General features: G+C 32.5%; 1 protein-coding gene across 1 annotated transcript in view; it reads right to left on the bottom strand.

The window, feature by feature from the left end:
• The window catches only part of LOC100371922 (divergent protein kinase domain 1A-like), a 77,343-nt gene that overhangs the window by 6,936 nt on the left and 58,274 nt on the right, over window positions 1–12,133 (bottom strand). Inside the window, exons 3-4 of the mRNA XM_085492206.1 lie at window positions 1,331–1,462; window positions 346–453 (exon numbers count right to left, since the gene is read on the bottom strand). Of these exons, the coding sequence (XP_085348332.1) occupies window positions 346–453; window positions 1,331–1,462 (240 nt within the window). The remainder of the gene's footprint in view (window positions 1–345; window positions 454–1,330; window positions 1,463–12,133) is intronic.

Below are 12,133 nucleotides of genomic sequence, written 5' to 3'. Positions count from 1 at the left end.
ATGGCCAATGAGTGAGCAACACATGACCAATGAGTGAGCAACACATGACCAATGAGTGAGCAACACATGACCAATGAGTGAGCAACACATGGCCAATGAGTGAGCAAACATGACTGTTAGGTCTGCCAACAATACAACTTTTTGTACAATGTAACATAACCCTGAACAAATTGAGAGAGATCTAAACTCCACTTGGCATTCAAACACCACATAAGCATAAAAACATTTTGACAAAATTTAACTGACATTTTCAGTAATTAATTATTTAAAGAAAAAAAATTACATTAACAAAATTTAATTTATATATATTTATAATCAACATGTAAAATACCATGGCAACCTCACCTGCTGTAATGGAAGATGTGAATGGCATTTACTGAAGACCACAGTATTTAATTCGCATAGCTCTTCACAAAGAGAACCCGCAATAATACCTTTTCTGTATCGATCACACTGCAAGATAAAGTGGGTATCAGAGTAAATAAACTTCAGTATTGCATGCATTCAGGTAAATATCAGAGGTGTGTTGATGGTAAAACTAAGTCAATGATACATGTACAGTCAGTATATAATAAATGCAAAACTTTATTTTCACTTGGAATTAATTTTCGCTATTTTCGCAGAAGGAATGATTCAGTGAAAATAAAATCCAACGAATATACTTTATTTTGTATATTTTACATTCAACTCATCAAAAATCTTTGAAAATAAAATCCATACAAAACAGCCATGAAGTCTTTTCAGAGAAAATTAATTTCTAGCTTAAATAAAGTATTTCACAGTATTGTACATGTACGTGTACGTGTACGTGTCTTGTAAGTAACCAATAGTTATATACATACATGTAGATGCAAATTAATTATAATTGGCCGACTTCAGAGGCTAAACAAAGGACCAAATTTGATACAATTCTTCTCTCTGATAAAGTCAGATTGTTTGGTATACTCGATATTGATAATACGTAAATTTTGCCAACTACAGATTTTGAACACCATCATTTTCCCAACAAAAATGTTGATGCGATATTTTACACATTTCTATTTACTAATTTTTCTATAATTTTTTTGTTATTTTGAAGCAAATATTAATAACATAATAATCAATATGGTATAAATTAGAGTTTTATTTCAACAAAGGTGATTTCTGTGTTTGGAAGGCTATTTAAACATAGAAAGATACTGCCCTCTAAGGCCAGGTTTGACAATCTTGTGTTTATGAAAATGAATATTTTTGAATTCTTTGCAGATTTAACCAGTAGTCATTACAACTGTATGTGCTACAGTAGAAAGTTTTTATTGACACAAAGCATGGTGCATTATGAGATACTTACTATGACTGCTTTCACTGTATTTTCTCTACATAAATCCATATAGGAAGTGTACTTTAAATAACCCATCCAACTACACACAAAAATTAGCATCCATATCAATAGAATGTGTTTGACTTTAAACTGTGTCCTTGGCTGTTGAAAAACAAATATATGAATATATGAGTTAAATGATAGGTGACAGTTCTCAATATATATAACAAGCAGCCTCTCGGCTGAGATAGCTCCGCTGTTAGCAATGCACATTTCGATTAAAGAACAGAAGATATCATTAAAAAATGAACAATATGCATAGTATCAATGCAATGGGACTTGCTGTTTTCAACAAGAATTCAAAAATATCATTTTTGACCATAAATGATTGTGGTTTTCAACAAGAAGAAAATATCACTTTTTACCAAAAATGACAAAAATATTCATCAAAATTAGAGAACTGAAGATATTATCATGAAATGAACAAATTTGAGAGTGGTCCATATGTAGTATCTATATATGTAATATCAAAGCAATTGGACTTATGATTTTTAACAAGAAGTCGAAAGTATCACTTTTTACCAAAAATGACAAAAATATTCACCAAATTTAGAGAATTAAAGATATCATTACAAAATGAACAAATCTGAGAGAGGTCCACATGTAGTACCTATATATGTAATATCAAAGCAATTGGACTTGCGGTTTCTAACAAGAAGTCGAAAATATCACTTTTTACCAAAAATGACAAAAATATTCACCAAAATTAGAGAATTAAAGATATCATTACAAAATGAACAAATCTGAGAGAGGTCCACATGTAGTACCTATATATGTAATATCAAAGCAATTGGACTTGTCGTTTTTAACAAGAAGTCGAAAATATCACTTTTTACCAAAAATGACAAAAATATTCACCAAAATTAGAAAATTAAAGATATCATTATGAAATGAACAAATTTGAGAGTGGTCCACATGTAGTACCTATATATGTAATATCAAAGCAATTGGACTTGCGGTTTCTAACAAGAAGTTGAAAATATCACTTTTTACCAAAAATGACAAAAATATTCACCAAAATTAGAGAATTGAAGATATGATCATGAAATGAACAAATCTGAGAGAGGTCTACCCAAGGTACATATACACCAAGTATCAAAGCATTCAGACTTGTAGTTTTCAAGAAGAAGTCGAAAATGTAAAACATTGACATGGACGACGACACCGGACAACGACGGACAATCACTCATATGATAAGCTCCGCTCGACAAAGTCGACAGCAGAGCTAAAAAGTGGTTATATATAGTAGTACCATTTTTTCACTGAACAATATGCCATATTTGGAATGATATGACAAAGCTGTGTAACCAACAATATGCCATATTTGGAATGATATGACAAAGCTGTGTAACCAACAATATGCCATATTTGGAATGATATGACAAAGCTGTGTAACCAACAATAAGCCATATTTGGAATGATATGACAAAGCTGTGTAACCAACAATATGCCATATTTGGAATGATATGACAAAGCTGTGTAACCAACAATATGCCATATTTGGAATGATATGACAAAGCTGTGTAACCAACAATATGCCATATTTGGAATGATATGACAAAGCTGTGTAACCAACAATATGCCATATTTGGAATGATATGACAAAGCTGTGTAACCAACAATATGCCATATTTGGAATGATATGACAAAGCTGTGTAACCAACAATAAGCCATATTTGGAATGATATGACAAAGCTGTGTAACCAACAATATGCCATGTTTGGAATGATATGACAAAGCTGTGTAACCAACAATATGCCATATTTGGAATGATATGACAAAGCTGTGTAACCAACAATATGCCATATTTGGAATGATATGACAAAGCTGTGTAACCAACAATAAGCCATATTTGGAATGATATGACAAAGCTGTGTAACCAACAATATGCCATGTTTGGAATGATATGACAAAGCTGTGTAACCAACAATATGCCATATTTGGAATGATATGACAAAGCTGTGTAACCAACAATATGCCATATTTGGAATGATATGTTAAAGCTGTGTAACCATTGTTCTATCTACTGGTAATTTAATGCGTTATTTTGGTACTTAGGCAAATGTGCTGGGGAGTTAGACTCCTGAATTAAGCTAGGCAATAGAACATCTATGATTGTGTTTGCGAGCCATAGTTTCCATGTTCACAGCGAATGCGACTGTTTTTGTGAGCAAACACCAAAACTCACCATCACAACCACCATCCTTCTTAAGCATCAAGTTTATTTTTGATTTACATTCAACAAGATTATTAACGTTGACCCATGCAGGTTCATGTTTGGATTTGATGGTTGTCCAAATTTATGTACACTTTCACAGTGATCAATGTTGCATTTGAGTTGCATTAAGGTTGAGAGTGAATTTTTTTTTTTTGCTTTTTATAATCCAAACAGTCTTGGCTATAGTCTGTTAAAATTTTGTAGAATTGTGAATAGCGGAACATGCTCAAAAGACAATTTTAAAATATAGATAACAGATGCAAACATTCTCTCCTTTGAATGCTTAGCAAGATTTAGCAAGGCTGTGCATAAATAATAAAAAAGAAACATGGTAAAAAAAGATATGACGGGATCTCCTTATTATGCACTATATTTAACTTTTTACAAAATGATAATACATTTAAATTTGGAACTGTTACAGCCATTTTAATTATGCGCATTAGCAAACTTATCACTGAGTGAATTGTTATGCAAATTAGCAATTATCTCAGCTTCTTTTTAGTGCACATCCCAGAACTTAAAATAGCTCCTAGACACTTTGACCTTTTGTTTTGAAATTTTCACAAATGATTGACAATGTGTTTATCTTCAAAACGCCATTGGGGCATTGTTTTTGGTTGAACAGTGTTACAACAATCATACAGACAACTTGCCTGTGTGCTAATTTATGCATAAACTTGAAGACAGTTTTCAAGACGGCACTTTCTTCATAGTAAACAGATGTACCCATAAACCAATGTACATGTTTCCAACACATGTAGTGCCTTTGATTGCATTTATTTTGTTGTTCTATATCACTGGCTACATTTATTTTATTGTACCTCAGAACAAAAGGTTTACACTGAAGTGTGTTTCAGCTGTGAGCACAATTTTCTGCATATTTCACATGAGAAATCTCACATATATGGTTGTATTGCACATAATATTGACTTAAGATTGAGTTAATTTGGGTGAGTTAGAAATAAAAAGTTGAAAATCTGAAGCAGCGAACGTTTGCCCAAGTATGCCTAAACACATTGCATGCAGATTTCATTTTATAATATATTAACTATCCATGGAGTTTTTCAGAAGGGAATGTGTTGATTAAAAATCATGAAATTACAACAAATTTGTGAATGTTAATTTTAATTCACATGAGTTTTAGCAGTAAAAACATTATTATTTAAACTCCCTTCATTGAGTCTAAAGGAATAATATTATTCAACAAAACATGGATAATAAAAATATGACATCCATACTGTACTGTAAGCAGTATAACACATTGGTTGAATTAAACTCCAGTTATCCACTCAAAGTGTTGTCATGCATAAATACAGATAGTAGATGTGTGTGGCCTTGTTTATACACCCTTGGTGCAAAGCTATCTGGATACATTATAAATGCAATAAACTCACTTAGTTGGATGGATGCAATAGGGAATACATGGAGAGCATAAGATAATATGTGGTCAGGTAATTATACCATAGGGTCACCAATAACGTGATAAGGTAGAAATTATAGCAGGTTATTGCCTGCTGTGTTTGTTGATGCACACATAATTCGGGATAATTTCCCAGTTTGGGAAAACTGAGAAAACCATTAAATTGACAGCACTAGAAAATAATCACGAATCTGTCAAAGAGAAATTTGTAAAAGTCAGACCCCAGTGAAGCATTGACTGTTACAATATCATATCCCCAAACTGGCAAAATTCATGAAAATTAAACCAATGTACTTGAAGTGAATTACAGTAACATGTAAGTTTTGATGTGTCACTAAAGTAACCATGTAGAACAGCAAATTGCATTGATTTCAAATGGCTGCAAACTGTAAAATATCTTTATAATTTGGGATGGGATATTTATAATTTGGGAGTTTAAACGACGACAAAATTTCACGAAAGACTGGAGACTGGAGACTCACATTCTTAAATACCATAGTGAAATATTTACTGCTGTAATATTTTAATGATTTTCCCCACGAAATTAACAAAAAATTGTCTTGGAATAAACTTTTGTTGAAAAGACATTTTGACTGCTTTGCAGGAAGTTTATTTTTACTGATTTTTGATGAGTCAAATGTTGGATCAACCACTCGGCTGAGATAACTCTGCTGTTAGCAATGCACATTTTAATTGGAGAATTAAAGATATCATTGTGAAATGAACAAATCCAAGAGAAGTCTATCCAAGGTATATATACACCAAGCATCTAAGCAATCCAACTATCAAGAAAAAGTCGAAAAATAAATAGTTGACGTGAACAATGACAGCGGTCAATCAGAGATTAGCTCTGTTTGATTCTTCTCCTTCAGCAAAAATAGTGAAAATAAAGTAATTTGTAGTAGAAATACCCATGTAAACAACTTATGTTTGATATGCATGAGGGCGCTCTATTTAGTACTAGTATGTTACTGTGTCTGCTTTTGTTGATCTGTCTTCGGAGTTTGATAGTTACAAACACAGCACCTGGCTGAGTTGATGATTGCAATTATAATAGCTAAAATATGCAGATATGAAACTGCCCAAATTATAAAAACAGCATGAGTTGTAGAGACTAAAACTCTTTAGTAATATTGCAATGGCAGCATTTCAGTATAGTAGGTATGTATTCTGCACAGCATGGACTAAAACATGTTAGGTAATCACACAGGAAAACACACAGGACATTTTTTTTTACTTTCAATCTATTCATCTAGGTTACCATCTCAAAATAGTAGCAAAAACAGCGTCCAGGGTAATTTTGGAAAATCCATTGATGGGCCAATGCAATTCACATAGGGAAGTATATAAAAGTTTATGCATTAATTGGAGAGAAAACAAATTCTCAACTCGTTGTTAAAACAATTTTTTTTTAAACAAATAGTTTTTAGACCATGTTGGGTAATAGTTTTTTTTTTCTCTGACATATTTCAGTTAAACTGTTAATCAGCAATTTTGTATCCACTACGAACATATTGAGTGTTATCGTTATTCAGAATCAGATTTTGGTTCAGGATGTACAACCTTTACACATGCAATTATAGAGGCAAATTAATTTTGTTATTTTTACCAGGTGATTAATTATTAAAATAACAAAGTGCTGGCATACATATTTACACTGTCACCAAGAAATCAAGCAACAACACAATTCACAAGAAATCCTGAAAAATGTATTCAATGACAACATCCACTTTGAATGGAATTATTGTGATCAAATGCATACTTGAACACCAAGATGAACTTTTCATGACTAAATGGCCACTAGTCAGCCATAATAAACTGAATCACGAAAACTACAAGTTATACATTCACACAATTTCTGGGTAAAAATGGCCAACAGTCAGCCGTACTAGATTAAATCACAACTATAAGTTGTACATTCACAGGATTTTCTGTAAAAATGGCCACCAGTCAGCCATACTAGATAGAAAGAATCACAAGCACTATAAGTTATACATTCACCAGATGTATGGATAAAATGGCCACCATTCAGCCATACTTGACTCAATCACAAGCACTATAAGTTATACATTCAAAGGATTTCTCAGTAAAAACGGCCACTAGTCAGCCATACTAGACTGTATCACAACAACTATAATTTATACATTCACCAGATGTATGGGTAAAAATGGCCACCATTCAGTCATACCTACTGACAAGGATCAATATTTTCAATCAGAACCTAAAACAGAATGACAATATATGTGAAAATAAAATGATTTATAAGGCACAATGAATATGCAATAAAGCACAAAAAAAGTCAAAATTTGAAAGATACCTTTATGTTAATTGTGCCAAGGTAATATGACTGGGCAAGTCAATGAAATGCATGGATGGTCAAAGTACACCCCAACATTGGATTTGCAGTTGAGTTAAAGCACATACACAAGACAGAATTTGATTTTAGGGTTGGATAGCCAATCAGGTACAATCTTTTAAGTAGCTTTGCATCGATTCAAGATTTGTGGTGTAAGACAAGTGTACAGCAGACTATTGACCTTCAATATCTAACAATAAATAGTACAACGAGCCACACCTTTTACAGAAGATGATTTCTATACAAAACACATGTGAGCGAGTGGGAGTATCTCACAACTTCAATTTACAAAGATGCCAATAACCTTATTACACTACAACATGTTTTGATACGCCAGTACTGTGATCATGGCCAGATATCTAAGAGGTAAATTTTCAATTGAAACATTGATGTACACATCTTTTTCTGTACTGACTTTGTTTTGCATATCAGCTGCTCTGTATTCTTATGTATATGTGAATATAGTTTCGCATTATATACAAAGCAGCAATGTACACTATGTAGATTGTAATGACAAGGACAAAAAGAATGTGGAAGGGATGCAAAGACTGGAAGAAATACTGGATGAATCGGAAATCCGTGAGGAAAAGTCAGAGGAAGAGATTGACAACTGTCAGTGGGCAGTTAGAAGAATAATGGGTCAAACACCGTACTTCACCGAGGATATTAATAACGCTGCTCGGCATGCTCTTGCTGAATGTATATTCAAAGACGATAACAAAAATACACAGACTGACGAAAGACAATTGTCGCAGATAATGAAGAAAAAGGCAGCCAATTTAAAAAGTTGTCACCGCAATGCAACAACGCATACAGACTTTAAAAGAGAACTGCACAGATATATGAACCAAACATCATCTGTCTTAACGCAGAAGAATACCAAGATCGGATCAATGTATACCAATCTATACGGTAAATCTGGATTACGACTAAACCAGAAAATGTGGGACAGTCTAAGTAAAATACAACCTTTTTCAAAAGTATCACAATTCAAGACATGTGCTATTGTCGGGAATAGTCACATTCTGAAAGTCAGTAAGTGTGGTCATGAAATCGACAACTATGAATATATCATCAGATCCAATATGCCGGAAATTGGGAAATCTTCGGTCGACAGCGGAATCAGGACCAACCTGACAAGTTTAGGTCCCACTTCAAGAACCCTTTACTTAGAAAACACAAAAGGCGAGTTTGACAAAGCCAAATTTCTGAAGGTGGCAAAGGAGTACACTGGGCATCTAATCTGGATTCACAATAGTATGAATATTTTTAACAGTGCTGTTTTCAAGGTGACAGATGCTTTGAAAAATCACCATTCACTCAAATTACTGTTGGCAAACCACGAGTACTTCAGAAAGTTTCAATATTTTTTGCAAGAGACAGGACAGACATTTTCAACAGACATGGCTTTAATTGGAATGAGCATATCATTGTGTGAGGAGATTCACTTGTACGGTATCTGGCCATATTTAATAGATCTTGAGGCCAATATACTACAACCTGATTATGCAGCATATAACAAATTGTCTAAAAAAGAAAATAATTTGATAGCAGAGTTCAATCTTTTGCAAAAACTCCATTGCATTGGTGTTCTTAAAATTCATATTGAAAAGTGTTTGTGAATAAAACAGATATAGAGGTTATAATAAATACTATAAACCACTTAAAATTTACATGTGACAAATTTTTGGGAAGCAGTGAAAATCGTTCTGAAATTTCATTGCAATGTGAGCAAATATGCAAAATTTTTTCTTCAAAAATGTCATAAAATCACCAAATCAGTATAAATTATAGGGTGGTGGTCATAGCAGCATGCATGCGCAAGATATGTGACTTGTATGAACAAAGATGGTGTCTTTGACTGTTGTGCAGATCAACGAGTACAAACTGAGACTAAGGTTTAACTATGTGATTTCCATGGTGATTGGAAGGTATCACTGGCGGCAATTAATGCATGTTGCGGCCAGATCAAAACTTGTACTCGTGATCCCATTAGAAAAACACATTGGATTATGGGAAAATTGATGTTAATCAACACAAATGTAGCACATGCACAGCGTGACGACTACCCCCCTTTAATTAAGCATTCAAATTAAGTTACTGAAGCTTTAGCATTTTTAAACGGAAACATCAAATATCGATAGTAATACATTTTGCCATGTATTCATTGTATTAGATAAACAACTGCATGCAACTGAAAAATTTAGGGTATTTTTGCAGAGTCTATTTACATGTACACAGTTAGAGTAGGATAGTATGCATATGTAATATGAACATAATTTTATTTTTATAAAAGTTAATTACCATAGTATGCAAATTGAATATATAATTATAATTCCAAAGTAGTGTTAAACATTCAGCTATGAGCAAGCTGTTGTTAGGATATCAACAAAACATGCATCTTTATTATTATGCAAACTAACTAATTAATATGCACATATTAGTATATGAGTACCAAATTGCATCCCAATCCAAAGAAAAAAGAATTTGTCATGCACACATCGACATTGACCTCCTGTTTGTACAATTTGCACATGGAAGCCAGAATTTATTTTTTTACACAAGAGACTTAAATGAAGATAATTCTGATGAAATGCTCATTCCAAGAAATGGACTTTTGATGAATTGTTTTTCAACAAAATGCTATAGACCCTGGCAAATTAGTATACTAAAGTACTAAAACCCAGCAAACAATCAAGTCTTATTAAAAGGGGGGTTGGGGAGTATGTTTATCGATGGTTTATATCAATTTTTTCAATACACTTATGCACAATGTTTTAGTGCTTTTTACAGACTGAAGTGTTATTGGCATAATACATTTCCTAGCCATGTATGAACATATTATAAGGTAAATGAATGCAAATATTTTCAAAGATTAGTTTATACAGGCACAAAATCCTTTTATTTCACCATCAGGTCAGAGAAAATTATTCACTTTCTGACATACATAGATAAATTAATGTTTTTATAAAATAACCGCTAATATGAACTAATATTTATTGCTGTAAACCATATTTGTACTTCTAAGGATGCAATAAAGTTATTATTAGTTTAGCATGGTTAAGTTAAGCGTAAAACTTGTATCAAATTACAGAGAATGTGAATTCATACTAATTTAAACAGAAAGTTTCTAGTTAACATATCAACTAATGCAAATCTTCATGATAGTGACAGATTGTGGATGTCTATTGCATAACAAAAGCTCCAGAAGGCAATGAATTAAGAGGATTTCACTGAGGTCACATTACTTCACGTCTAAATACGTGAATTTGAGAAAATATGTTTCACTCTTGACCTGCATGTGCGCAGTATGCAAACAAACACTGCTTTCATTGTAATACATTTTCAGCCCAAGTGCTTGCCAATGTAAACTTCAAATGTAATACAATGTCGACACACAAAGTGAAAGTGTGTACACAAGGATGATTTTTCCCTAACAACGATAGACATTACTTCTTGTAATTTTAGTCAGGGTAGAAACTGAAATCTTGAGACATTTTTTCACTCATTTCTTTTCTGAATTTGGATCAAGACCTGTAATTAATACAAAATTTAGTGCATTTGGTCCAAAATGATCAAAAAAATATTTAAAAATATGCAAAATGTTGCACCAAAATTGTGGTGGAAAAATCATGGTGCTCAAAGCATTAATGCAGACAACCTGGTAAGGAAGAAAATGACAACCTGTATTAATATCATAATTTGCCATAGGCTGTTTGTTGATGCACGCCTGTTCTTGGAATTAAGGGAGGTAGCTACCTGGTCAATTCACTCATATTTAAACTCTAAACGGGACACTTGAAACAGATTACATAACAGTACTTATGTCATAGTTAATTCTACTGTTGTTTACACAAGGTAAAACTATAGCTATGTAATAGAATCTACACAGTGCATAGTGTTATTAACTATACTACCAGTAAAACAGTATGTGCTGCCTGTGGAATGCATATACCTGTAACAGGTGCTTTCAATTACGATAGATTTTTGCTGAAGAGATGAATCATTTGCAATAAAAAACAGTAAAAATACCTTTTTTTTAAATATTACATTAACTCATCAAAAATTCAGTGAAAATAAACCACATACAATATAGCCAAATTTTTTTTCAGCAAAAATTAATTCCAGCTAAAATAAAGTATATTACAGTTCTAAGATCATAAGATATTCTTGTTTTATATGTCAAACTAACTACATGTACCTTTGTGTACTTTAAATAAAATGAACAGATTTGTTTGCATTTTTCTAAATGTTTTTATTTTGTTATTGTTCACAGGTGAATTATTTATAAAAATATTGATTTACTTACATACATGGTAACAAAATCATAAGTATAATTATGGATGTCATGAATTATTAGGAATTTCTGATAAATACTAATTTTTTAATGAAATAATGTATGTAACATTTTTGTTCACTCTTATTTATGAGATTGAAAGCCCTTGATCAATCTTAGGCTGTTTTAGAAATGGAATCCATTATCAATGATTTCACAAACTGCACAGTCATTTGTGAAATGGTGTTAATGACCAGCACAATAGCATGAATACATGATACAAAGGTGACAAGGTGTCAAGCATCGGTACACTGAGACATGAAGTTGACAGGGCAACAAAACCCATGAAAGGAGCAGTCAGACTGGATATATATTGTTAATCAAAATACCTTAACATAAAATTAACAATAGTCCACCTTAAAATTGACATTTCCACAAACTCAATTGAAAAAATATATATATTTCAACACTTCCCACTAAAACAAAATGTATTTTAACCGATG

The sequence above is a fragment of the Saccoglossus kowalevskii genome, chromosome 17 (assembly GCF_978046115.1).
Source record: "Saccoglossus kowalevskii chromosome 17, keSacKowa6.1, whole genome shotgun sequence".
In the NCBI taxonomy this organism is placed as follows: Eukaryota; Metazoa; Hemichordata; class Enteropneusta; family Harrimaniidae; genus Saccoglossus; species Saccoglossus kowalevskii.
Note: the sequence above shows the minus strand (reverse complement) of the source record. Positions and strands in the feature narration are given on the sequence as shown.